The 27635-nt window shown below is 55.5% G+C and overlaps 1 protein-coding gene across 3 annotated transcripts; it reads right to left on the minus strand.

Annotated features, from left to right (window-relative positions):
* Positions 1-24700, minus strand: TOP3B (DNA topoisomerase III beta). Of its 3 annotated transcripts, none has more exons than XM_069497012.1 (18): positions 24631-24700; positions 16623-16787; positions 15383-15514; positions 13965-14071; positions 13192-13266; positions 11583-11779; positions 10917-11073; positions 10182-10295; positions 8283-8373; positions 6949-7103; positions 6724-6829; positions 5948-6094; positions 5632-5805; positions 3233-3361; positions 2566-2715; positions 2107-2207; positions 1408-1609; positions 1-587 (listed from the first exon to the last, which is right to left on the minus strand). In XM_069497012.1, exons 2-18 carry the CDS (start codon positions 16690-16692, stop codon positions 106-108), a joined length of 2589 nt encoding a protein of 862 aa, XP_069353113.1. In that variant the 5' UTR covers positions 16693-16787; positions 24631-24700; the 3' UTR covers positions 1-105. The 3 variants fall into 3 exon arrangements, with proteins under 3 accessions (XP_069353113.1, XP_069353114.1, XP_069353115.1); XM_069497013.1 differs by lacking the exon at positions 24631-24700 and adding an exon at positions 24355-24622; XM_069497014.1 differs by lacking the exon at positions 24631-24700 and adding an exon at positions 16950-17131.
* Between the last annotated feature and the right edge of the window lie 2935 nt (positions 24701-27635).

The following is a 27635-nucleotide window of genomic DNA, read 5'->3' on the forward strand; positions in this document are numbered from 1 at the left end:
TCTGGAGAAAACAAAATGCCATTTTAATGGTTTCAGTGGCCCAAAGGACAACTGTCATGAGGCATCTGCATAGCACTGGAGCCTGGGTCAGGGGCAATAGGGCCGTCATACGAAGTAGGCAGCCAAGGCTGACATCTTGTCCTTGGGCCGCCTGGGGTTGGGCTTCCCTGGAGGCCGCCGGGCCCGGCCCCGCCCTCGGCCCTGCCTCCTCCCTGGCCCACCACGGTGCATGGGGTGGCAGGAGGCCGCGTGCTTCAGCTCCACCAGCTCCTGGAAGACAGGGTCGCAGAAGACGCAGCCCATGTGCTGTGTCTCATCGCCCGGGAGCGGGGACTTGGCCTTGTTGAAGTCCACGTCGAGCAAGGCAGCCTCGCACACGTTGCAGGTGTCAGCGGACACCCGCACGCGGTGGGCGTTCTCGAAGCAGTGCGCCACCACGTTGCACTTGTTGCAGGCCACCTTCCACTTGGGGCCCGAGGTGGGGTCCAGCACCAGCACGCCACTCTCGCACTCCACGCACTGGCCGATGCCCAGCAGGCTCAGTGAGTGCTGGCAGGAGGGGTGCGTGCACTCGTTGCAGCCCATGCCTGGCAGGGAGAGAGGAGCCCTGTGACACACACCCGCTCCCTGCCCCCTGGGCCCACTCCCAGTGCCTCAAAATCCTGGGTCCTTCATTCCAGCAGAAAGTGCTCCTCTTGGCCTCGCTCTGGGGGACACCCTGACTCACGCTCCCCCAGGCTCCCAAAGCAGCCCCTCCCCGCCGTTGCCATTGACATCACCCTGTCCTCAACTTTCAAGGCCCCCCCGGGCTAATGCCTTCTGGAAGCTGCTGGAGGGTAGGGATGGGGCCTCACTGCCCGGCAGCCTGGATACAGATCCTACAGTAAGTGTGGGCAGATGCCTTGGTCCCGCTGGTTCCTGGCCTGTGGTACGGGATGATGGCACCCCAAAAGGCTATACAGGGCATAAAGGAGCTAGCACAGCCATGTAGGAGCTCATGGGGCCCCCACCAGACTCCTCGTTCCGTCTCTCTGCCCTGCCTTGACATATGCTCTTCTTTCTCCAGCAGTGAGGACTCTGCTTGAGGGCGCACCACTCCCTGGCAGGCCCCCGCCTGCTGCATCCTCTCGCTTACCCCAGCCCAGGGGGGAGCACGGCATGCCCGCTGCCCAGATCCAGGCGAGTGGCCTACGGTGAGCAGAGGGTGGCAGGCCTGCTAGCTGAGGCCTGTGCAGTGCCCCAGCGGCACTCAGGGTCTCCTGTCCCAGTGCCAGTGTGGGATGGCTCAGGGTGAGGGGTGCCCTGGGAGCCCAGCCTGGTGCAAGACAGGGGCTGTTGCTGAGCAGAGCCTGCAGAACCCAGCGGGGACCAGAGGGAGCGGCCGGGGCCAGGAGCTGCCGCACTCACCTTTCTTCATATCTCGGAAGGGTGGGTGGTTGTAGCAGTAGGGGCACAGTGGGTAGCTCTTGCCCCGAGAGCCTGATGACCACAGGACCAGCTCAAAGTCATCCAGTGGGCAGCGGAGCTCCTTGTAGAGCTTGATGGTGCCATTCTGGGGCAGTGTGTAGGTCTCATCGCAGTGGGAGCAGTGCAGGCGGCTGGGCTTAGCCTGCAGCAACGCCAGGGACGGGGTGTGAGGTCTCGGAGGCCACCCACTGGCCCACCTGCCTCGTTCCCCTCACAATCCAGCGCCAGTGACACCTAATGCAGAATACGTAACACGGTGCAGGCAAGGACCTCTCCACTCCGGGCCATGGGTCCCAGGACTTGGCTCCATGCGTGCAGAAAGGCAGTTCCGAACCCCCTGCGTGTGTGTTACTGCCCGTGACGGCCAGTGCGGGGGAGTTACGGAAAAATAGACAACACGTGTTTAAGTGGCCCGATGGCTTCTGTGCTCCAGGGGTCATGGGGACATTGTGGGCATTTGTTGGCAAAAGCTGCTTTATGTCTCTGAGTCATTCTTATGTGACAACTGGGACAAAGAATATTATTCCTTGTTACCACCGATGACAAAGTAGAGGCCCAAAGTGGCGACGTGACTTGCCCAAGTTAGTGCACATGGCGCTGCAGGCCAGGAGGTCGGTCGCAGCCCTTCCTCTCACCTACCTGGATGTACTTCATGAACCGGTGGCACTTCCCGCAGCGCGACAGGGGCTTGCCTGTGGCCGCCAGAGGCGAAAACGACACCTCCATCAACTCATCCATGCCTGAGAGCAAGCAGAGTGCAGGGGTCACCCCTCCCAGTCTCCAGGAGAGGACCTCTGGCAGCCACCTCTTTGGCAGATGCCTTGGTGTGACCGGGTGGGCTGGAGGGAGAGGCCACCACACGTGGTTAAGGGTCTGAGTGTGGCCACGTCCCGGCAGGTGGTGGGTTTCTACTGTCAGTGACAGAACGGCGGGGCAGCAGCTCCGTGTGGGGTTAACAGACCTGCTCTCACCCTGACAGTAACCCAGTGGGAGGCATCCTCGCTCCAGCCTGTGACGTCATGGGGGCCCCCGTTCCCCTGGGTGTTGGCACCCTGATGGAGGGTCCCCTGGTGAGGGGCAGGGAAGAGGTGGACCCACCGGCAATGGAGTCAACGAAGTAGTGGAACTTCCTCTTGAACACGTCCAGGGTGTGGCCCAGCACTTGGCGGTAGTCAGCCTTGCCCTGGGCGATCAGGTTCAGCTGCTTCTCCACGGCGCTGCGGATGGTGGGGAGCACGAGCTCGGCGTCTGTGAGCAGGCGGGCAGATGCTGCTGCGGCACTCGCACCGGGCTGTGCCGCCCCAGCGGGCAGCTCTGGCTGGTCCTCCAGTGGGAAGGTACCAGGCCAGCTCCTGTGCCCCAGGCCTTTCCTGACTTCCCACCCAGAAATCTGGTGCAGAGCAGCCAGGGACAGCCCGTGTCTAGGACCACGGCAGAGGCATGCTCCCGGCCAGCCCCAAGCCAGCTCTGTGCTCCTCCCTCTCCGACTGGCCCCGGGGGACCTCCTGGCCACAGCCTCCGAGCACCTGAGTGAGAACCCCAGGCCCGGCTGGGAGCTGATCTGCAGGAAAGAGCCCCCCACCTCCCCTTTTGGCTCCTCTACATGCATCCGTCCCTCCTTCAAACACACCCCGGGCAGCCCAGGGGGTCCTAGGGCTGGCAGTGGCCCTTGGGGAAGTGCACGTGGGCCCAAGGACTGTCTGGGCAGGCGGCAGAGCCCATGCCCAGGGAGCCCTGGCTGGCTGGGCAGGACTGAGGGACTCACCAATCTTGTAGTAGCCGTGCACCAGGACGATGCCCAGGTTGGTGGGTTTCAGCCGGCGCCCACTCTCCACGGTGACGTAGTTGCGCTGGCAGATGTTGTTGATGTGCACGGGGATGCTGGCATCTGTGCCTGAAACACACAGCAAGGCCCTGGTGTTCCTTGGCCCGCCCTGGGCATGTCCCATGGGACCGTGAGCTGTGGCTTCACCTCCACCTGTCACGGGGCCCCTGGCTCTCAGCCCCTCCTTCGCTGCTCCTGGCCACCCCCAGGAGGGAGGGCTGGGCCCTGTGCTGGGCACCACACCATGTGCCTTTTGTGTACTGGCTTGAGAACCCAAGGGTGGCCCCCAAGCACAGGGTGCTCATTCCTGCTTTACAGTGCAGAGAGGCTCAGAGAGGTTAAGGAACTCTGCCAAGGTCACAGAGCTTATTCTGTGCCTGGTAAAAGTCACTTCTTTGGCTTCTCCTGCTTTGATCTTGTGGCACCTGCCCCCCAAACACAGAGGCACTTACAGGCTCACTGAAGAGTCACCCCCCCAAACCTGGCCAATTTTGCCCACTTCCTGTCCCCTGCCTCTGCCCTCTCTCCAGTGTCCCTCATGATCCCCGGGGCAGATCCCCAGTTCCAGGGATTCAGCTTCCCCCACCCTGAGGTGCCTTCTTGGCAGAGAAGGCGGAGAGGAAGACGAGGCATTCTGACTGTGGCTTGCGCTGGCCGCGGGGCAGAGAAGACTCGCGCTCACTGTGCACTTGCCACTGCTGGCGGGTGACGCACCCTCCCGAAGGAACTCTGTGAGGGAGGATCCCCACGTGCAGACACCGGTGTCCAGGGGCTGCCGAGCCCGCCAAGGTCCCTGGCTCTCGGCACGAGGCCGGGATCCGAGGCCGCAGTGGCGGCTATGAGTGGTGCTGTGCCCCCGCCGCCGAGTCTGCTGGCCCCGCGGGCTCTGCAGCACAAGCCCGCTGTGTTCCTGCTCAGCCCCTGGTGGCGGCTCTGGTCAGGCCCTTCTTACGCATCCCTGTGCGTCTCTGCCACAGGGCTGCCCTCGACCACTTTGCTGTGCAGAAGGTAACACGACCACCCTCTTCACTGTCGCACACTTGTGTTGGTGACTGGGTCTGGCCCGCTGCCTAGTGTACGGCTACCGGAAGCCACAGACATCCCATCGACAGGGGGGGCAGAGGACGCGGGGGCAGTGGGGGAGCAGCACCTACACCCCACACTGGGCGGAGGGCGGCTATGTCAGGGCCCCTGCAGGCGCCCCAGGGCCCTGGGAGAAGCAGGCCGAGCTTCGCTCTCCTGCCAAGGCCACCATGGTGACCAGGGCCCCAGCATCAGGTGAGACGTTCCTGAAAGTCCACCTGCAGGACCACTGATGGAGCAGAGCCCAGGTACAGACGCCCTGACTGTCCCACAGCCCTCCCGTGCCTTCCAGCTGGGGCAGCGAGATGGGACGGGCAGTGCCCAGTGGAAGGAGCACGGCCGGGGGAGGAGCCCCCCAGTCATGTGAGACGTCACCCGTAGTCCCTAGGCCTGGGGACTGGGCAAGATCACTTCTCCTGCAGGCCGCACGCACCAGTGACCACACTTTTGATTTGATGCACTCCTCTGGACTGCCCATTCTCACTTGGAAACTTTCTTGCTTATCCTGTGGGGAGCGCTGTCCCTGGGATGGGACAGGGACAGGCATCTCTGCTCCCCTCACTGGGAAGTGGCTCACATGAGAATCTGGTTTTCCTGTTGCCTGATTCCAGGACAGACCTAGGCTGGCTGTGTGGACTCGAGAGGACGTTGACCTGACTTTGGTTTTTTTTTTTTGAAACAGAGTCTCGCTCTGTTGCCCCAGGTAGGGTGCAGTGGCGTCAGCCTAGCTCACTGCAGCCTCAAACTCCTGGGCTCAAGTGATCCTCCTGCCTCAGCCTCCTGAGTAGCTGGGACTACAGGTACATGCCACCATGCCCAGCTAATTTTTTCTAGTTTGGGTAGAGACAGGGTCTCACTCTTGCTCAGGCTGGTCTCCAACTCCTGAGCTCAAGCAATCGTCCTGCCTCGGCCTCTCAGAGAGCTAGATTATCGGCGTGAGCCACCATGCCCGGCCTGATCTGACCTTTATGAATGGTCTGGCATCCTGGGCCAAGCCTCAGCCCCATGCGCATTAGTCAGCGTGAGCCGGCCCTGCAGTGCAGTAGGGCACACCTGGGCCTTCAGGGGAGGGCCGCTCGTGAGGGGCTGCCCACTGCAGTCCTGCCCACTTGGCTAGCCACACGCTGGGTCAGCAGTCTCCAGATAGATGCTGGCCCGTGGACGGGTACTGGGCTGGGTGCAAAGAGGTCACCAGGCAGCTCTGCAGGTCTGGACTCCCACCCCCGTCCTGGAGGTGGCCCCGGCGCCGCACCCACCGATGCCGTGCTTCTCCATGAGCGTGATGAGCTCGGCCTCCGTCAGGTAGTCCGGCGGGCTCGTCTGCTTCTCCAGCACCTTCACCTCGCCCACAGGGAAGGTGTCGCCCCTCTGGCAGGTGGGCAGGCTCTCCTCCAGGGGCACGCTCTGCCACGGCATGATCTCTGTGAAGCCTGAAGAGACACACTGCTGCCACGCAGGGTCCCCAGCCTGGGTGGCCCAGCCTCAGTCCCTGGCCTCCCACCTCTGGGTACGACGTGGAACATCCCGTCTGCCTGTGAAGACGAGGAGGAAAGCTGTGGCCTGCAGTGTTACCTGGGGAGATGACAGTCCTCCCTGAGCAGGTGAAGAGCTCGGGCCCGATCCTGAAGGAGATGGTGCTCTGCAGGTACTTGCAGTCGTGGCTGACCGTGGCGATGAAGTGTCTGGTGATGTATTCGTAGAGCCGCCATGCGTCACCCCCTGCAATAAGCCCAGGGCTGTCACCTGGGAGCGGGTCGGGGGCTCTGGTGCTAAGGACCCCGTGGCACTCTCACTTGAGCAGCAGGGGTGCCAGGCCCTGCTTGAAGCCCGAGAAAGGAGGAAGGAAAACGCACAGGAAGGAAAAGCCAGTCTCCTGGGCCTCGGTGGCTTCCATCTCCCTGTACGACCTCCCGAAGCTGCTACTGGTGGGACTGCTCTTCAGGCACCGGGTCTGTCCCTCCACCATCTAGTGACATGCCACTGTGCCTTCCAACTCAGGCTGTGCAGTGGCTCCTGCCTGCGCCCACACTGCTCGCCCTTCCTTACCTGCCTGCTCCTGGCACGTGGGCCACAGGCACTGCCCTCCATAGAGCCCTGTCACCCTCTGCCTCGGTCCTATCCCACACCCCCACGGCTGTCTGCCCACTCGCCTCCCCTGACCAGCCACCTGCACCTGCTGCCACCTCTTCACCCCGTCTCAGCCCAGAGCAAGATCTCGGTCTCAGGCAACCCCCTCACCACAGCTGCGGGTGGGCAGGAAGGGAAGGAGCCCCCACATTGCTCGCTGGGCCTGCCACCGACCCTCTAGCTCCTCCTCCCTGGACGCGTGAGGGGCGTGTGTGAGATACCTAATTCGGCCTCCGTGGCCGACCTCATGGGAGTGATGGGGGGATGGTCGCCAGCATCGTGGCCTTTCCTCGGACGGTTGATGCCTTCCGCTAACAACCGCTTCACCTGACGGAGAGAAGACAGGGCAGAGTCCGAGTCTGGGCCCTGGGTTTGGCCAAAGTGCCCGAGCCGGTCCTGAGGTCTCAGCGACAAGTATGTGCAGGGGCAGGCCCGACGCCACTCACCGTGTCGGCCCAGTAAGGGTGGTTGGCCTGCTGTCGCAGGGAGCCCTTCAGGTCGAAGTTTTCGGGGTAGTGGGTGGTCTCCGTCCGCGGGTAGCTGATGTAGCCTTGCGTGTAGAGCCGCTCAGCTGTCTGCATGGCGTGCTGCGGCCCCATGCCTGCGAGAGCAGGAGACTCAGCTGGCCCAGATGGTGGGGATGGCCAGGTGCCTGCCCACAGGCCTGTGCACTCAGGCTCTCCCCAAGGCAGCCAGCACCTCCCGGAGGGCGAGGGTGCCCTGAGCAGGTGTGGCCAGAGCGCAGGGCTGCTGGCTGGGCGGGCAACCTGTGTCGCATAGCCTTGTCCAAGGCCGCGTCCCGCACCGTGAGGGTGGCCCAGGATGGGGCCTGACGGGAAATGCTGCTCACCCTACCCCACAGTGCGCCCTCACAGTGCTCGTGGCCATGGTGACGTGGCCACAGAGCTGTAACCAGGCCATCACTCCACAGCCCCCTAAGGACCCTAGAGCCACCGCTCTGAGAGGACACTGCCCACAGCTCCCCACAGGAGGGCCGCCAATGCCTAGAGGCCGAGGGCGGTCGGAGGGCGCCAGCTTTCTAGCCCAGCCCCCGTCTTGCCACTGAGGAAACAAGGCTCAGGGAGGCGGCGCTCACCCTGTCCCAGCAGGTGACACCTGGCTGGGGCCTCTCCCCTGCCCCAGCGAAAGCTGCCCGAAGACTCTAACATCAGGATGTCCCTCTCAGGTAGTGGGCAACATGACCATTGCTATTGATAAAACGTGCTATTTCACATCATCTGAGCCTTACAGCAACCTAGAGACAGGTAACGTCGTCGCCCCATTTTCTCACGAGAAACTGAAGCGCGGGAGGCGGAAGGAAACAGCTGAGCTGGGACTGGGACCGGAGCTCGGCTGCGGAGCTGGAACTCCAGGTTTAATGGCCCTGAGGGGACTCTGCTGAGCCAGGGACACCAAGGGTGGCCTTCCACACGTTCTGCCCCCGCAGCAGCCACTCAGACACTGCATACGAGGAAATTGTCTGCTTTCCCCACATACATTTAGGGAAGCTGTTGGGTATTAACCACCAATCCACTGAAACAGGATCCCCTCTCCTGTTTGTTTTCACTTGTTTCTACTCTGAACTTAAAGAGAAATGAAATTCTCGTGAGGCCCAGAACCCCTCTAAGCCTCGGGCATCGCATGGAGATGTGCTCAGCACTGGTGACAGCGTCGGCACCACCTGGCACCCCTGGGCACTCACTGCAGGGGGACAGAATGGGCCACCATGAGCCTGCCTCAAGGAGACTTTGGGGGGCTTTAGAGAATCGTCCCTACGTACCCAGAGAAGAGCTGGCCACACGCAGCATCTCCACAGTGTTCAGGGCCAGGGGCCTCTGCTTGGCCTTTTCTTTCTTGCTTGTGGCCTCCACCTGGAAGATGGGACCCAGAGATGGATTTCTGAAGGGGAGGATGCCACCACAGAGGGAATGCAGATGTGTGGGCAAAGGGTCTGGTTCCATTCATTTGGTGTCCCTGCTTCAATAATCCACTCTTCCCAGCAGCCTAAAGACTTGATTCAGTCTTTATTTAGAACCAGGAAAGGAAAAAGAATATAAATTCTGTTCTAGCTAGGAGAGGTAGTTTGTGCCCGTAATCCTGGTGACTCAGGAGGATCACTGGAGGCCCGGAGCTTGAGACCAGCCTGGGCAAGAGAGCAAGACCCCATCTCTACAAAAACTAAAAATATTAGCCGGGCATGGTGGTGCCTGTAACACCAACTACTTGGGAGGCTGAGGCAGGAGGACTGCTTGAGCCCAGGAGTTTGAGGCTGCAGTGAGCTAGGATTGTGCCACTGCACCCCAGCCTGGGTGACAGAGTTAAGACCTTGTTTCTTTAAAAAATAAATAAAAAAGAGAAAAACTAGGGAAATGAGGGAGAACGAGGAAGAGTCAGGAGAAGGGGCGGCAGATGCGAACTCTACGGAAGCTGCATCAGCAGGGCAAGAGGGTGGCGAGCGGGGCGTCTGGGGGCAGCACCCACTCCTTGCTGCGGGGGGCAGGGCTGCTGTCCGGGCCTGTTAGTACTGCTATGTCTGCCAATTCTTAAACAAAAGCCGGGAGTCAGGATTTTTGTGTGGATCTCACAATTTTTGAGCGTTGGTAACTATTCTGAAATTTCTGTAAACACCATGCAGTTAACCTGGAGAGCATCTGTGGGCTGGGCTTGGCTGGCAAGCTGCCGCCCTCCACCTCCAGACTGAACGCTTGTCAGAAAAGACAGCTCTTTGTTTCGCCTGTGGCAAAACAATCCAAACAACTCAACCCAGGCCTTTGCCCTTGCCAAGCCCACAGAGACCGGCCAGGCGGTGCCTTCTGGATTCCAGAGCGACAACGTGGGTGCTGGCACTGGGGCCCATTGTGTGTGTGCAGCGGTGGAGGCTGGGATGCATTCGGGCGAGGCTGGAGGTGGAGATGGGGGTCTCTGCGGGAATGTGATCAGTGCTAACAGCACGGAGCAGCTTCAGAAGGTCCAGAGGCCTGACACAGCCGCACGGTGGGCAAGAGGGCACTCAAGGAAGGCTGGAGGACAGGAAGGCGGCGCCTGAAGGAGGCCAGGCTGTACCTCAGTAACTCTGGTGGCTTCCATAGCAGCGGGGCACTTGCTACGATGGCCGCAGACATGTCCCCACCCAGCAGCCAGCCCCCCTCGCCAGGTCACACCACCCTCCTCCTAACAGCCAAGCAACATGTCCTTCCAAGTCATCAAAACCCTGAGTAAGAAACAAAATGCCATAGAGGCACGAAAGCTGACTGAGGTTGGGATCCGGGGCCTGTCCCCCGCTGGCTGTGTGGCCTTGGGCGAGGGCATTAATGCGCGCACAGGTCTCTCTACAGTTGTTGGCTTTAGATAGCCTGTGAGAAATGGAGTCCTGCCGCAAGCAGCAGCGCCCATGGGGTCACGTGGACGGGGGCAAGTGGAAGGGGCCTGACAGGGCTGCAGGTGGGGACGGTGCCTGGTGTGAGGCAGGCACGCAGCACACTGCAGCTCTTGCGCTGGGCAGAAATATCTCAGTAGGAGTATAAGGGTCAGTGAGCATTCCTCTTTCCAAAAGGATTCTGTGTCTCAGAAAGCGGGAGAAAGACGTGGCCCTGGTCACAGGCTATTCCTCCAGCCAGAGGCTTCCAAGGCCCAGCCCAACCCAAGGCAAAGGTGATAGGTGTGAGGGGAGCAGGCACACCTGGGCTTCCTTCTCCAGCTTTGTCAAGTTCAAAAACATCTGTGCGATCTCTCGGTCGAACACTCTCACTCGGTCCCAGTCCAACAGGAGAGATCTGTCTTTATCAGTGTTAACCTGTAGGAAGAAGAATGAGAGGTGAACACACAAGAAGTGCCCAGGTGAGCCCATCACCAGGGAAAGAGCGGGGACAGACGAAGCTGGTCCTTGTCTCACAGCTGTACCTGTTCAGCTGAGGCTGAAGCACCAGAGCCCCTGGCTCCGACACCATCCCTGCCCACCCCCAGCTCCTGGCCGGCACTAGGTAGGCGCCCCCGGGAGTCCCCTGCCCCACGTCAACCAGAACAGCTCCGTATCATGCTTTGTATCTTATGGTGAGCTCCCGAGGAGGCTTGATGTGAAGAAAGGGCTCTAAAAAGTTTGGAAGCCAACGGCCTCAGTCCAGTGCTTGGACCTGAACCCCACAGCTGCTGGCTCCCTCGGGGTGCCCTCACCCCGCACTGGCAGAGCTGAACTCGTTCCCACTTATCCCAGTCTAACACATCCAGGCCCAGCCTAGTCCCATTGCCGTCACGGAGGCTGGGGTCCCCCTTCCCCGGGCACCGCAGACCAGTGTTGGTGACAGCTGTCCCCGCTTCCGCCCTCAGCCCAGGGCCTGTGGGATGACGCTGCTGAAGACTGTCAGAATCCATGCCCCAAGCCGGGAAGCCGCAGCATGGAGAGAGAAGGGCAAGGAACCTTGGCCTGCAGCACCCAGTAGGTCTCCGGTTTGAAGGACTGGATTTTATCATGTCTCTCCACGCAGAATCCCAGGGTGGGAGTCTGACACGGCCCGAAGGAGATGAGAGAGCTGTCTAGGTCACCGTATTTCCCCTGGAAATATTTAGTCTGAAACCTGGAAGGATTGTGGGGGGAGGGGACAGAAAGATGTTTTGGTCATGACTTCACTCAAGACACTATAGTGGGGCATCGTGCGAGTCCAGCCTGGGGCTGGCGGTGGTGTGAGGGAGGTGGCGGGGTGGTGGCTCCCACTTAGAAGACTGTGGAAGAGGCAGCACAATCACGGCCTTCAGGGAGGAATAGGGTGTGGGCACATGTGACGGAGAGAGGGGACAGAAGTTCCTGCCATCTCAGGCAAGGGAGCCTCCTATGCTATTCCACCCACCGCACACTCTCCTAAGGACCCCAGAGTGCACACAAACACTCTTCGTTTATCAACCAGCGGCCTGTGGATCCCAGTCAGCTAAATACGCAACTTCCTTCGGGGTTTTTTAAATGGTGGAAGCGCCTATGGCTCATCTGGGCTCCAAGAGGCCAGGGGGCCACAGACAGGGACCAGCAAAGGCAGGCTCTGGCCGAGGCAGGGCAAGCTGTGCCTGGACCCCTGTGCAGCGCGGCCAGCACCTGGTGAACGCACAGCCGATCCGCAGGTCCAGCTCCTGGCGGGCGTCCACCGAGAGCGCCTCGTTGTGGTCAGGCTCGCCCAGGCGGGCCATGGCGTTACAGATGTCCGTGTCCGTGATGGAGCTGAACCTGGCCCGGAACACCGTCTTCTCGCCACCATGGGCCTTGTTCATGACAGGCAGAACGGCATCAAGGACCTGGGGGAGGGCGGCTGGCGGTGACCCACCTCCCAGATCTCTGCTGCCCACTTCCCACCCCACTGTGAGGCCTGGCTCCTTCCAGGACGGGGCCTGCTTGTGTGTGCAACCCCCTCTCCCACCCCTGCCAGACCCTCTCCCATCTCCCTGACTTCCCAGAAGCCTCTGGCCCTCCACAACACCCTGCCACATGGCCCCCTTTCCTCCCATCTACAAACACGTTCAAACACCCCTGTCTGACTACCAGCTCTCTCCCTATCCTCTGCTTTCATCCTGCCAAATCAGAAAACACTACTGCCAAGCACTTAAGGGACCTTATAGTCCTCAAATCCATCCCATGTGGCCCATCTCCCCTCCCAGGAGGATGCAGCGCTTGGAGAGGTGGGTGGGACTTTTAAGAGACTGGAGAAGAGTTAGGGAAGGAAAAACGAATGAAGAGGACAGGAAACAGGAAGGAGTGGGAAGGCCTCAGGGGGCCCTGGCTTGCGGGTGGGGTCTGGGCAGCTCGGGCAGCACAGTGGGGTCCCAGAGCCGAGACTCACTAAGAAGGCTATGCAGTGGGAGGGGTCACCGCGGAGCCTGGCCACGCAGCGTCTTGATGGGGAAGCAGTGGTTTGTTAGTGAAGGGAGAAAGCCCCATCAGCTACCACCATTCCCCTTCCCAAGATGCAAGGACCCCTGGGGAGGAGCAGCCCTGCAGGGAAGGGACGGGAGAGGGTGTCTGGGAAGGGACAGAGCATGATCAGGTTTGCTGAGAGTGCTGCACTGCAACGCTGGTGCCCAAGCTCCCCTGTCTCACTGGAACATCTCCTGAGCCAGGGTGACAGCTGGGGTGCAGAGGCATGGGGGTGACCCGTAGGGAGCTGAAGACGGAGGGGCACCAGGTGAGACCTGCAGCCATGACCCAGGTGAGGGTGCCATGGCCAAGCAAGCACGGGGCAAGGGGAGCTGCCACCTGCTTCCCTGCAGGGCAGGGCCCTGGTGGGGGGGGGCCGGGAGGTGGAGCCATCATGGGAGGGGCAGAGGTGGGAGGTGGGAAGAATGAGGCCTGCAAAGCAGCTCCGTGCTGAGGCCAGGCGTCCACCAGCCTCAACTGAAGGTCCCTTAGAGGTGCCCAAACCCACCCGCTCCTCCAGATAGTCCCCTTCTGAAATTTGCACCCACCTAGAAAATTCTGCCCTATGTTCACTTATACCATGCATCCCCAGCAAGTGAAGTAACACTCGATCACCCCTCATGGAGTCTATGCATTTTAAAGTGTCTACAGAATTTCAGAATAAAGGTGGAGAAAGGCATTTCTAAACCAACATAGTTTATTCCCTCCTCTGGCCCCAGGAACGGTGTGACTGCGTCAGTCTGGGGATGGTGGCAAAAAGGCCAAGAGCAAGGACCAAAGAGGGCTCCGTACTCACCTCAAAGCAAATGTTCTCCCCTTCCTTGTCGCAGTCCAGCCACAGCACGATGTAGTCGCAGCCTCTGCCCTCCACCTGCCACACAGCACACGGTCACGCACACCTGCCGCAGGCCGGGCCCTGTGCCACCCGAGCCTGGCACTCCCATCCCGGACAGAGGCAGAGTCCGTGCCCAGGTGCCCAAGCCTCAGTTAGGCGGACGGGTGCCCAGGCTGGGCAGGGAGCCAGCTGCAGTGAGGCTGCCTCAGCCACTCAGAAAAGAATTTAGTTCAGAACTGCTGTTTTTTGAGCTAAAAATATATACAATTGCAATATGATCTTAACCCCCTAAAACTCCATAGAAAAAGGTTTAAAATGAAATAATCCTAAATGTTAACAGTGGTGGTTGTGAGGTAGTGTAATTATGAATAATCTTTTATTTCTACTTATCCATATTTTCCAATTTTCAATAATAGGTATCCATTTGCTTTAAAATTGGGGGGGAAACCCAAACCAATACACTATTCCACAAGAAGAGCACTTGCTCTCCGGGACCAGCTGAGGCAGGCGCCACAGCTGGTGGTGTGGGGACGCCCAGGTCCGCAGGGGCCTTGTGGGCCAGCAGGGGGCGCTCACAGAGCGGGCAGGAGGCTGCCCAGGGCTGCCAGGGAGGCCCCTCTGTCCACGCGGGGATAAGGACTCAAGTCACAGTGGGCAAGGACGTCTGCAGCCGCCCGCTGTGCAAGGGTGGGGCAGGGGGCCCGGGGTGCTCGTGCCCAGGTGGCCCCACGCACCTGCAGGAACTTCACCATGTTCAGCTTGGGGTTGGCTTCCTTCTTCTCTGTCGGGGCTTGGCTGAACAGCTCTGCGGGGTCCACCTTGTCCCACTTGTTGTACTTTCCTACAAGCCACAGCCACAGTGACACTGAATCACACTTCATGGCTCACAGGGTCTTGCCTTCTGAGACCGTCATAACCCCAGGAGGACAGTGGCTTCATCTCACAAATGAGGAGAGGGAGGCTTGGAGAACCATGTGCCCAGGGTCACCCTGACAGTCAGCGACGTCAATTCAGGCCTGTGGGTAACTCCTGCCCACCCGGCCTTCCTTCTGCTGGGCTGGCGCTCAACCCTGGCCACCTGCAGGAGCCATGCGGACTCTTGGCAGGGTTGCCGCTCTGGCCTCGCTTCGGGGACTCCCTGTGGCTGGCAGCACCACTCCTGGGCTGGTTTGCTTTGTGTGAGCACTGGACCACCCACTCGTGCCCTCTCTTGCGCTTTCATCCTGGATTTCTGAAACCCTCTCCCCCCACTCAGCACTTGGCGGGGCACAGCAGGTGCTCAGTCACACCCCGTGAGGGCCGATCTCTGGGCCTCACGTCTGGCACATCCGCCGACTTCCCTGCTTAAAGCCCGGCTCTCGCAAGCTCTTGTAGGCCCCATTTCTCACAGCCTGGGAGAATGGATGGGGTCAGAGAGCCGAGTGCAAATCCTGGCTCTCCACCTGCCTGCTGGGGTCCAAATGCTCAGCCACACCACTCAGTTGCCATCGCTGTCATTGCTGTCGTCACTGAGCAGCAAGAACAACTACTGAGGCTGTGCTGTGTGCCAGGCCCCGTGCTGAGTCCTCGCCCTTCACTGTCGTCCGAGTCCTTAGCAATCCTGGGAAGTGGACGGCACTTACAAGACCCACTTCACACCTGAGAAATGGAAACGCACAGAGGTCCAGTCACTGCCCCAGGCCGGCAGCACAAGGGAACAGCGGGTCAGACTCCTGTCAACCACACAGCCCTGCAGCTAGACCCGGTGGGTCACTAATGCTGGCCCTTCCGAGGTGATGGACAGTAATCGTACGAGGATGACAATGACAGCCACCAAATGACCGATGGACAACAGTCAACTCAGCAGGAGCAGCAGCCCTCTCTCAGATGCCTGCATGGGCCCAGGACGGGCCCTACCGCCTGTCTGCACAGGAAGGCACAGGGGATGCAGTGGCTAAGGGTGCTGCCGTGATGGGGACCCAGGGCTACTGAGCACCAGAGCCTCGTGCCGGGCCCCTCACCCAGGGATACCCGGTCACCACTCCACGATCTGCTGGCCTCATGATGCTTGGATTCTGGACAAACTTCTCAGCACAGACGCATCCCCTGGCTCCAGCTGAAGCCTGGGCAGGCCACGTAGGGCTCCCCTCAGCAGGATGGGGAGGGGGCTCACCCAGGAAATCCAGGGTCATCACATGACCACAGACGGACGTCATCTTGAAGCGCACCGGCTGGCCAGCAAAGGTCCCTGTGTACTCGTGGACTGAGCAGGCCCCGTTCAGCCCTTTGTGTGAGGACATGCTCCCTGGGGAAGAGAAGCACACAGCGATGGCCGCTCCAGCGGGCTGCAGACGCCGTGGAGACCCCGGGCCCTGACGCTGCCTCTCGGAGGGCCTGAGTGCCCCCTCCCCAGAGCGGTCAGTGAGAACACTCCGCAGGCTGCTGAGGGCCACTGGGCACCGACAGACTAAGCATGCTCCGGGACAGAGCATCTGGGAACAGCTGGTACGTGTGCTTGCCACGCAAAGCCCGGGGCCTGAGGAAATGGGAGCAGATACTCTTGGGCTCTTTCTCTGCATTTCTGTTTTCACTCAATTCGATTTCTGCCTCACTTCATTCACACTGTACTCGTAGGTTACCAGGATCTCCTAAATTATCAAACCCCACGGTGTCTTCTCACCCTCCACTGATGGCCCCAAAGCCATACTTTCTTGGCCTCTGGGGACCGGGCACTGCTCCTTGGGTCTCCTCTGCCCTGAGGACCGCACCCTCTCAGCTCTACTGGGGTCTCTTCCTCCCCAACCACTAGACCAGGGGGCGGTCAAGTGGATGCTGCCATTTCTGGGTACCAACACACAAATACTCTTTCCATTTGGAGGAAATTCAAAGATAGGAGGGGAAACAGAACCCCACCAGCCACCCAGGGGCCAGAGTGGGGGCCAAGGGCAGACGTGCCCTCTCCAGCTCCTGGGAGCTTGGCCCATCGGCTACTCTTAAGTGACGTGAGGTCCAGAAGGCAGTGGTGAGTGTCTAGTGTGACCATGTCCAGTGCATGGCCTCATCAGACTTAGACTGGGGGTGGGAGTGGGGTCCTGGCTGTGTCTTCTCCCTTCCAGGGTTGGTTTCTGCTGCTTGTGACCAACAGCCCTGATTGGCACAGCACTCTGATGAGGACTGCACCTTCCTCTAATTGTGAACTGGGCTTCGATCCTTTTGGGAGCCCCAGCCACGGCACCTGCCAGGTGGAAGCAAATGCATCTCACAGTGACTAGCAGCGAAGCGCTTCATTAACTGGCCCGAACCCAGCGTACCCCAGCCAGAGTGGGGTATCACTTAGGGTGTTACGTCCCGTGAGGCACAGACAACCATGCTCACAGACCAAAGCAGTACAGCGTACGGCTGGTCTTTCCTACCTCGAGAGAGGATTTTGGCGATGGACTGCGCCAAGGACGGCTTTTCTGCAACCATGAGCACAGTCTTCATCTTCCCTCAGCCCCCACGCTCCAGCTTCGGGACAGCGGCAAGGAAAAGTGCAGAAACTGCTCTTCTGCAGCCCAGCGCCACGGTCAGCGCGACTCCTGAAGAGAAAAGAACAGACACTCAGGAAACAGCAATGGCTTCCCATGGAACCTATCCCACTCACAAGGACACTCACTTTAACAAACAAAACAAGACAAACCTGAGGCAAGGATTAGAAAAATTAGGGAAACCTGAAGACATCTGACATACAAACAACCGACCAGGTCACCTGAAGGGGCTCGGAGATCCATTGGGAATTTGGCTTCATCTGGGGGAAGCTGAAGTGGCCCCAATGATCTCACGGCAATTTTGTCCCTAAACCCATGCTGGGAAGATGCTGAGGCCTATGTACCTGGACTGACGGCCGGGGCAGGGGGACACCTGGCTCTCCTCCCCGGGCTGGTGGTCCCGTCCCCAGCAGAGGTCAAGGGGCCCTTCACGTCTACCTTCCTGCCGTCCCCACTCCACCTCTCACTCTGCAGGCCATGCTCTGGCCAAATTAAATTGGACACCATCATCTAAGGAAAAATACATTCGAAGCCTCTGTGCCTACATCCCCTTGCTGGAAATATTCCCCAAAGCCTGGAGGGTACAGCTGGACTGCCCACGGGCCCGGCTCAAGTGCTGACCCTCCTTTACGGAGCTCTCCCAACACCCTGGGCAGGATGAGTCGGCCTCTCCTGTGCCCACAGCTCTTGTCCTAGGTCTCTGTTCCAATGCACGCCATGCCACGCCGTGGTCAGTGACTGCCTCACCCCCAATAGGACACACGAGGCTTTACGTCTGAATCACTGATGGCATTTACAACAGTTTTCTGTGCCTGGCACACCTTTAATACCTGCTAGCCGAGTAAAAGAAAACCATATGAACCCTTTCTGTCTTTTTGATCATTATAAATACAGCACTGGTGTTTATAAGCATAGCATTATGTACTTAAATTTTTAAAAGGCTTGTATTGAGACAACTGGGCAAGCTTCTGGGGAAAAAAGTAAAGTTAGACTCCTATTTCATAATCCACTAAAACAGATTCCAGATCTAGCAAAGATTTAAGTAAAAAAATGAAATCAAAAAATACTAGGAAAAAACATGAACTTTTAAAATAATCTCAGCATGAACAAAAAACATCTAAGTATTTCAAAACTCAGGAGCACCTGAAACATGGTTTAAAAGCATTTGGTTTCCTTTTCTGTGAACTATCCATTCATATTTTTTACCCACTTTTTTCAGTTGGATTGTTATTTTCTTATTCTTAGGAGTTGTTTATATAATGAGGAAATGTGATATGAAATGACATCCACCAATACTCACCAAAGAAAATTAGAACCACGATGAGCTTTTACTCATCTCCCTAGCAGAGGCCCAAAGCCTGCGCACACGGCGGGTGAGGGTGTGGGGAAGGTAAACTGGAACAGCTCCTATGCAGGGCAATCTGAAGATACCTCCCAAAACTTCAAGCACACATCCCCTGCAATGCCACTGCTAGGAATGAATCATTCCAGTTATTTATCAAGCACCTACTGCGTGCTCAGCCCAGTCTTGGGTGCAAGGAATAAAGCAGCAAGCAAGACCAGGTCCTGTCCTCCCAGAACCCACTGTAGGGATGGGGAGTTGGCATGTGAGAAGGGGAGGGACGGGGCAGGGCTGGGCTGGTGACACCTGGGAGAAGAGTCCAGGCAGAAGGACCAGGGGAGGTGAGGCCTGAGGGGGAGACATTGGGCAGGATGGAGGGACAGCGAGGAGGCCAGAAGGGCTGGAGGGAGCAGGGGCATAGAATGTGGGGCGTCCGGGCCTTGGACCAGCCCCAGGGGAGCCGGGAGACAGCAGAGTCCACACGGGTGGGATGATCTGACGTCAAGTCTTAAAGGGACATCTCTGGCTGCCACACAGGAGAGTGACCGGGCCCTGGGTGGAGGCTGCCAGTGTCTGGGCGGGCCTGGGATGGGGGAAAGTAGGCAAGTCAAGAATGACTCTGAGGCTGCGGCGTTAGGCATGAAAGGAAGCAAACAGCAGTTAGAGCCGCGGGAGCATGGTTCAGGCGTGCTGACTGTGCACTGGTGGACACCTGAGGAGCCAGCAGGGTGGGGGGTCAGGAGAGGTGAGAGTTTTGGAAAAGAGCATGGCAGGGCAGCCACTGCCATGTCAAAGGCTACTGACAGGCTGGGCGAGGTGGTAGCTGAGACCTGACTATGGGGTCTGCCAAAGTGACAGGTGATGGGCAGGGGGGCGAGAGGCAGCCAGTCAGCCAAGGGCCTGGAGAAGAGGGAGGCCATGTCCAGTTAGAGCAGGGGGGGCGACAGGGTCACACATCTCTGGGTGGAGGAGGCTATGCACTGAGGGGGACAGGTGGTGCTGGGGATAGGCCCGCCGCCAGGGAAGGGCTGGATTTAGATGAGACAGGCCGGGTGAGTAGGAAGGAGAGGGAGTGGGCAGGGGTGCAGGACAGCAATTACAGGGACAGATTCAACTCTGGGATGGGTGAGGAGGGAGGTGCAGGCGTGGGGAGGGCCCATGCAGGGGGTGCTCTGTGGGGTCCAAGAACAGTAAAGTGGGAGTCAAAGGAAGCGATCCCGGGTGGGATGCTAGAGCGGGGACTGCAGGGGGCTCAGGCAGTGCTGACGCAGGGAGGGTGAAGGCCCCGAGATGGGCAGAGGGCGAGGTCACCAGGGGAGAAGTGGCCACTGAGTTTGGTGGCAGGCCCTGGTGAGACTGTCCATGTGGACAGAGTCATTAAGGGGCAGGACAGGGCAGCACTGGAGTGACCTCAGGCCAGACACAGTGGAGCCTGTGACTAAACACACCCTGGGGAATTCTCTGTAGTATTATGGCTCATGATAAAAGATTAGAAACAACCTCGCGTCCCTCAGTAGGGAACCGGTTAAATGGAAGTACGGCATTTGCACACGATGGAACGAGGCAGCGTTAGGAAGGAACGGATCTGCTCAGTGAACAGTACTGGGAATCAGATCACCGAGATAAAGTATGTCACGGGAGTTGGGTGTATAATGGTACGTACAGAGCGCGGACATCTGTGATCTCGCACACGTGCGTGCACACGCACACGCCTGTTTACAAAGAGCAGACTCGTCTGGGTAGAACTCAAAACAAAGCAGCGGCCTGGGGGTGGGGGTGACAGCGCTGCAGGCCTCCTGCTCACCACGCTCGCTTTTACATTTAGGGCTGTGGACACAGGTGACTAATCAAAAAGAACTAAGACATCGGATTTATAAAGGAAGAAAAAGTAAAGCCCAAAATACAACAGAGGGCTGGATAGGACATCATTAAGAAAGGATGCCACAGAGCTTCCTTCACTGAAGCAGCTTCTGTCCCTCCTCACCACGTGCACAAGTGGCCCCAGGGCTGAGGTTTAAAGGACCCAGGGACTCCTCTTCTCCCACCCGGAGAAGCCAGAGGGGAAAGTGGCAGCAGAGGGGATTGCTCTGGGAGAGCTTCCGAGTTTCCCACCCCTTCCAAGGCAGGAAAAAAGTTTTGTCCTAAAATGTTTCATCAGATTGTCTCATGTTTGTGTCACAAAGTAGCCAGCAATTATGAGCTGTCAACCGTGTCCCCTGCTGTAAGAGACCACAGGACCATAATGAAATCAGTAATCTCTATAAGAAAGCTGCCCTGAATAAAACAATTTGCTTTTTTCCTCCAAAATAATACTTGGATGTTCCCCCTAAATACACAACTGGGCTGGGCGTGCTGGCACACACCTGTAATCCCAGCTATTCGGGAGGGTGGGGCAAGAGAATTGCTTGAGGCCAGGAGTTTGAGAGCAGCCTGGGCAACATAGTGGGACCCCCGTCTTTAAAAAAAACCAAAACAACCCTAAATGCACGATCTTCACAGAGAAAAAGAACCGAGCTCACCGGGGATGACGGCGTGGCAGTCTGCAGATGAGCTCACGGCCTGCGACAGCTCCAGATGCATCTCGCGCTGCCCCGCTATGCACTCCCCAAGCCTCCCTCCCTGTGTATCGTGGCTGTTCCTGCCTTTGGGCCTCTGCCTCGCCACTTTTCCCCATTAGTCTGCTTCCTCTGACCTCCTGCGGCCCTTCTCAAAGACCACACCTGGTATCATTAGTCTGCTTCCCCCACGATCATGTCTAGTTCACTGCTGTATCTCTGGCCCCCAGCAAGCGCTAAATACTTCTGAATTAATGAAAGAACAACAAAAGCTGTTGTGACTTGGCCTCTGCTTTCCATTCTGGGAAAATTTTGGTCCTACCAAAGTCAGAGACCCAGAAGTAAGGTTTCAAGGAGATCCAGGGACTCTCCTTCTCCTGCCCCAAGAAGCCAGAGGACAGAAGGGAAAACTGGCAGCAGAGGGGACCGTTCCTGAGAGCTTTTGAGTTTCCCATCCCTTCCAAAGCAGGAAAAAAGTTTTGTCCTAAAACATTTCCTCAGATTTTCTCATGTTTGTGTCACAGAGTTGTGACACACAGCAGTTGTGGCATAGTGATGACATGCCAGGCACCAGGCAATCCTGCCAGCGCCCCTGGGAGACAGTGCTGCCATCGTACTGGCCTACAGTGGGAACTGCAGGCTCAGAGAGACCAGAGCCTGACTGGCAGGACATGGATTTGAACCTGGGCCTGTTTGTTCTGGAATCTGCGCTCTGAACCTGATCCTGTCCAGCCTCCATGAGCATCCTGAACAGAACAGCAGCCCTGCTTTGCTTCCCTGTAGCATCTACCACCGTGCATGATATAGCCTCCAGCTACTTCTTAGGTTCTTGTCTTACAGCTCCTAGAACGTAAGTAAGGTCCGGGAGAACAGGGGTTTTGCTTCGTTCACTCTAATGGTAAGTAGATGGTGAGAACATACTGACGGAATATATAATACAGAGTAATTATACCTGCAAAGCGAAGAATAAAAATGCTTTTAGATCTCTAAAATTTAAAAACTGACTTTAAATCTGTAAGAGTATTGCAAACACTTCTCAATGTTCTTTTTTCCCATGGTGTCAAAGTTTCTGGAAATTTCATATCTCCACTACTCCCCTTTGCACCTCAGATCCTGAGTTTTTTGATAAACAACAGATTGACAAGTCCCTTCAGAGAGAAACATTTTGCCTTAGCATCTTAAAGGGGACCATCCCATTCACCCAGGGACAGGGATGAAACCAGGCAGTTTACACAAAGGCACGTCCGTCCCAATTTCAGATTGCCTGTCTACCTGTCAGACTGTGCAGTTGTTATTCATGTGTGATACACACCTGTCTTCAATAGCTTTGTCTCTAAAGACACAAAAGTTCTAGTTCGGCCGGGCACGGTGGCTCACGCCGGTAATCCTTGCACTTTGGGAGGTCGAGGTGGGAGAATTGGATTGCTTGAGCTCAGGAGTTCAAGACCAGCCTGAGCAACAATGAGACCCCATGTATACTAAAAATTGAAGAAATTAACCAGGTTGTTGTGGCACGTGCCTGTCCTTTCAGCTACTCAAGAGGCTGAGGCAGGAGGATTGCTTGAGCCCAGGAGTTTGAGGTTGCAGTGAGCTACGATGGTGCCATTGCACTCTACCCAGAGCAACAGAGTGAGACTGTCTCAAAAAAAAAAAAAAAAATGTCTAGTTCAACACTTTATATTAATACTTTAGTGCTGCATGAGTACTTTGTAATCTTTTTTTTTTTTTTTTTTTTTTTTTTTTTTGAGACAGAGTCTCACTCTGTTGCCCAGGCTAGAGTGCCATGGCATCAGCCTAGCTCACAGCAACCTCAAACTCCTGGGCTCAAGTGATCCTCCTGCCTCAGCTTCGCAAGTAGCTATGACTATAGGCATGTGCCACCACGCCCAGCTAATTTTTTCTTTCTATTTTTAGTTGCCCAGCTAAGTTTTTCTATTTTTAGTAGGGACGGGGTCTTGCTCTTGCTGAGGCTGGTCTTGAACTCCTGACCTCAAGCGATCCTCCCACCTCGGCCTCCCAGAGTATTAGGATTATAGGCGTGAGCCACCGCGCCCAGACTGTTACGTTCTGAATATCACTATTTTATTGGAGAAAAAACATTGCTTCCTTCCAGGGTATGGAATCATAACGGAATGCTGGGGAAAGGGGTTTTGGCAGCCATTGGTACAACCATTTCAAAGAAGAAGAAGAAGAAAGGCTCAGAGAAAGTGATTTTCCAAAGGTCACCTGTGAAATTTGCCAAGAGGGGACTGAAACTCATGCTTTCTGACTCCCAGCCAGGGACACTTTTCTTTAACTGGACCAGGTTCCATCTCTTAAAAATGTCTGCAATCTTAACTGTGATTAATTTTCTGTGACGAACCTCGGAGCTCCCCATTATTCCATTAAGGCGCGTCTCCCGTTTCAAAATGGAAACCCGTAAGAACAAAACCTGAAAGCAACAGTTTGCAAGCTTCATTTACACACCATCGTCACACTTTTGCCTTACCAACATTATTATTCACTTTGAGTTCTTGCTTTTTATTTTTAAGCTTAAATACATAAAAATGGCCAGAAAAAGGTTCTTCACAAGTAACCTACTTAGTACACCAGGTTCGATCTTGTTGCCCCGCAAAGCTCTGTGTCTGCAATTTGTCCTAATTTAAAAAGGGAGATTAGCAAGTGCTTAGCAATTGCTAATTGTTGACAGGGAACACCCCAAATGGGACTATAATTAGGAGGACTGAAAGTGAATTAAAGAGGGACTAGCAGGTTAGCCTGTTAGTACCCTGCCAGCTCTTTCCAGCAATATCGCCAACAGTATGTGCATTTTGGGGACACTGCAAATATAGAAATTTCCTTTCATGTCAGTGTCTTATGAACCAGTGGATGTGGCTAGGGAGTGAAGGCCCAAATTCCAAAGATTTTCCACCTTAGTAACTTTACCAAATACCTACAGAATCAGGAAAAGAGAGAAACAATGACCATTTTTTAAGCTCCTCCTCTGCAGTAGGCGTGCCAGAGCTATAAACACTACTTTATTTAATTTTGCCAACAACCCTATAAGGCAGGCATTTTAATTTTTTAAAAGCATGCGTCGGCCGGGCGTGGTGGCTCACGCCTGTAATCCTAGCACTCTGGGAGGCCGAGGTGGGCGGATCCTTTGAGCTCAGGAGTTCGAGACCAGCCTGAGCAAGAGCGAGACCCCATCTCTACTAAAAATAGAAAGAAATTATATGCACAGCTAAAAATATATATAGAAAAAAATTAGCCGGGCATGGTGGCTCATGCCTGTAGTCCCAGCTACTCGGGAGGCTGAGACAGGAGGATCGCTTGAGCTCAGGAGTTTGAGGTTGCTGTGAGCTAGGCTGACACCATGGCACTCACTCTAGCCTGGGCAACAGAGTGAGACTCTGTCTCAAAAAAAAAAAAAAAAAGCATGCGTAAATTGACGTTCAGAACACTGCTCACTGCCATCAAGCCCAAAGGCGAGAGGGATAAAAAGGCAAGAGGAGATCATCTTCTTCCCTTTCACCTCTGCTAGAAATTACTGCCCTTGGATTGTAGCTAATTTCTTTATAAAGTATCCTGCCTCATCTACAGGTAACAGATCAGAGAACCAGGTGCCCTCAAGACCGAGCCAGAGCCCAGGAGACAGTGCAAGCGGAACCTGCCTGGGCGTGGACCGCGTTGCCCTGGGCCCCCGCCGCTGCACAGCCTCCCTGAGCCTCAGTTTCCCTACCTGTGAGATTCGGACAACAGACTTCACCTCAAAGAGGTGTGGGAGGGTTCGCTGAGGAAGAGCAGTAACCGCAGCGCCTGCTCCCTCCAGGCAGAGGACTAAGCGCTGTCCCATCACCCCTTCCCTGAGTCCCACAGCAAGTCCCGGGGGCGAGGGTCACCCCAGCCAGGCAAGAGGCGACGAGAGTGTAGAGCCCGCGCCCCAGCACGGGGCGCTGACCCGGCCCGCACTCAGGAAACACGCCCGGAAAAGGCCCGCTCCTGCCGCTTCTCTGACCTGCCCAGCGAGACGCCCTTCGCCCGCTGCTCTCCCGCAGCCCCACTGGGGTTTCTGCTCCGCCTTTTGCTCCCGGGACGGCCACCGGCAACCCCTACTTCCGGGTCCAGCGCTTCTGGCGTCCCCGCGTGCTGCGCGCCAGCGTCTGCCCTCCGGCTCGCGCGCGTTGGCGTCTGCGGGTTCCGCGGATAGCGCGTTCCGGGGGCACCGCCGGGCGTTGGTCTTCCCAGGCCGTGGCCCGCAGGGGCTCCCCAGACTTCCACCCGTCTCCGCCGCTGTCCGCAGAGTGTCACCAAACCCTTCCCGCCACAGGGACACAATAATGATAATTTTCATTACAATGATTATGAAAACAGGCATGAAAATATTTAATATCTGCTGTTAATTAAAATAATAAAAAACTGCAGATGTGTGTATAGCAAGCTTCCTTCAGTGCTATAGATATTTTTTGTACGTTACAGCATTAGGATTATAGGTTTATTTTCATATTATTTTAATTTATTTTACGTAACAATGAACACACATTTCCTTTGCTCCCTGTAGACACTTCCCCCAACCTGCCTTTATTGGAATACTAGCCCCCATAGATCCTCTGGAAAAAGAAAAGTTCTATGGAAAAATTAAGGTTTGGAAATGCCACAAATTAAGAGTGGCAGTGACATTGCACTTTCAACACAGAACTCCCGGTTCCAAACCCACTCCTTGATAGGTTCTCCATCTCCAAAATGGCAAGGGTGGCAGAGAGGCAACACCGGAGGCCTGCTCCTCTAGTCGGTGCAGTGTCCAGGGTTCATTCTGCAGAGCCTGAGGAAAGACCCGAGGCCTGGACCCAGCAGGGGACGCTGAATGGTCAGCTCTGGAGGCCTGGGTGTCTCAAGATGTTCTTAGAGCTGAGAAACTGCAGCCGCCTTGTGCTGTCTTCCCAGAGAACCCGGCAGCTGACCATTCCTCCCCACCCTCCAAATTTCCCCAACCTCCCTGTGAGCTTGGGTCAGGACTTCTCATGGACCCTTAGGTTGACAAATGATCCAGATTAAGAGAAACCCTTTGACTTGTTGGAGGTCCCCTTCCAGTGTGATTCCCCAACCCCCAGCTACATTCTGACCAGGGGAACAGTGGCCTAGGGTCAACTCAGCTGGAGGAGGCTTTCGTCTTCCTCCATGGCTAGGAAGAAACTGCACCCATTGGCTGTAGGAGGAGGTGAATCCCAATTCTTACCTACCAGGGAGATGGCCTCTGATTGGTTCCACCTGGGTCAGAAGTCTTGCCTTTGATCATCAAGTGGGAGCCAAGAGGAAAGGTCAAGTGATCCACTGGGGCCACCGCTGGGGTAGGAGGATTAGAGCCCTGGGTTTCTCAGGAACCAGGCAGCCCTCTGCCCAGCACTGAGACTGATTCCTACTGGAAACAGTCCAACTCCTCAGCCAGCCTTGGGTGGGGCAGGGCAGGGGAGAATCATTCAGACTCTATTCCCTCCGCCCTCAGCTGGTGAAAAAAATCTGCTTTACTACCCTTAGAACAGAGCTCTCCAGGAGGGCAGGTCAATTTACCAAGAAGATATAACAATTCTAACCTGTATGCACATAATAAAATGTTCTCAAACTATATAAATCGGAAATTGATAGAACTCCAGGGAGGAACTAACAAATCCCCTATCATGGTAGGTGATTAATACAGATCTATTGATTAGCTATATCACCTAGTGAACATATATACAAAATCTAAAACCATAGCAAAATAAATCCAACAGAATATTAAAAGGACAATATGTCATGATCAGGTGAGGTTCATCCCAGCAATGCATTTTAATATTAGAAAATCTATTAGGTTGAACTAATTAAAATTGTGTTTTTATTGGTCAAAAATAGTCAAATATCAGCAATTTGATATTGTTCTAATATAAATGTCATTCACCACATTAGGACATGAAAGAAGAAAATCATGTTATTATCTTAATAGAGGTAGAAAAAGCATTTGGTAAAATTTAATACCTGATGTATACAGTAAGAGAAGAAAAAAGAAATAAAAAGCATAAGGATTGGAAAGGAGGAAATAAAGTGATTTGCTGATAATATGATATTCTACTTGGAATACCAAGAATACTCCATTGATAAATTAACAGAATTAACGAGAGATTTACCAGGTAATTGATTATAAGATCAATATCCAAAAGTCAATTGGATTTCTATATACCGGTGACAATTAGAAAATGTAATAATAAAAAAAGGCATTTACCTAGCAAAAACCATGATGTACTATCTAGGGACAAATCCACAAAAGTTTTTAAAGATCTAAATGGGGAAAAGTATAAAACTATAAAACATAAATGAAGAGCCCATGTTCATGGACAAGAAAACTTAGTATCATAAGGATGTCAATTCTCTCCATACTGACTTTTAGAGGCAATGTAGTTAAAATAAAAATCTGAGTAGGATCTTTTTGGAAATTTGACAAACAGATTTTAAAATTTACAGAAAAGAGTAAAGGGGCAAGAATTGCCGAGACTTCTAAAGAGGAAGGTTATTGGGTTAGGAGGAAGAGGAGGGATGGCTAGGAAGGGAGGGAGACTTGGCGTACCAGAAACTGACCAACAAAAACAGAGAACAGGGAAACAGACTCGTGTGCATGTGACTTTGAAATATGACAGAGGTAGCAAGTCAGATCAGCGGAAATTGATGCCATAATAAATGGCTGTCTCAATGCAAAAAAATGAAATTGGATCCTTACCTCAGACCACACAGAAAAAAAATGCCGGATGGGTTCAAAACTTAAAAGTTAAAAGTAAAAATTTAAAATTTTTATTTAAAAATGCAGTTGAATATGTTTCTGACTTAAGGTAGAAAATAACTTTTTTAAGAAATAGAGTCTTGCTATGTTGTCCAAATTGGCCTCAAACTCCTCTGCTCAAGGGATCATCCTGCCTCAGCCTCCCGAGTAGCTGGGACTACAGGTGTGCACCGCCATGCTCAGCTGCAGAAACGATTTCTTAAGGCACAAAAGTGATC

The sequence above is a fragment of the Eulemur rufifrons genome, chromosome 21 (genome assembly GCF_041146395.1).
Source record: "Eulemur rufifrons isolate Redbay chromosome 21, OSU_ERuf_1, whole genome shotgun sequence".
NCBI classification, from domain to species: Eukaryota; Metazoa; Chordata; class Mammalia; order Primates; family Lemuridae; genus Eulemur; species Eulemur rufifrons.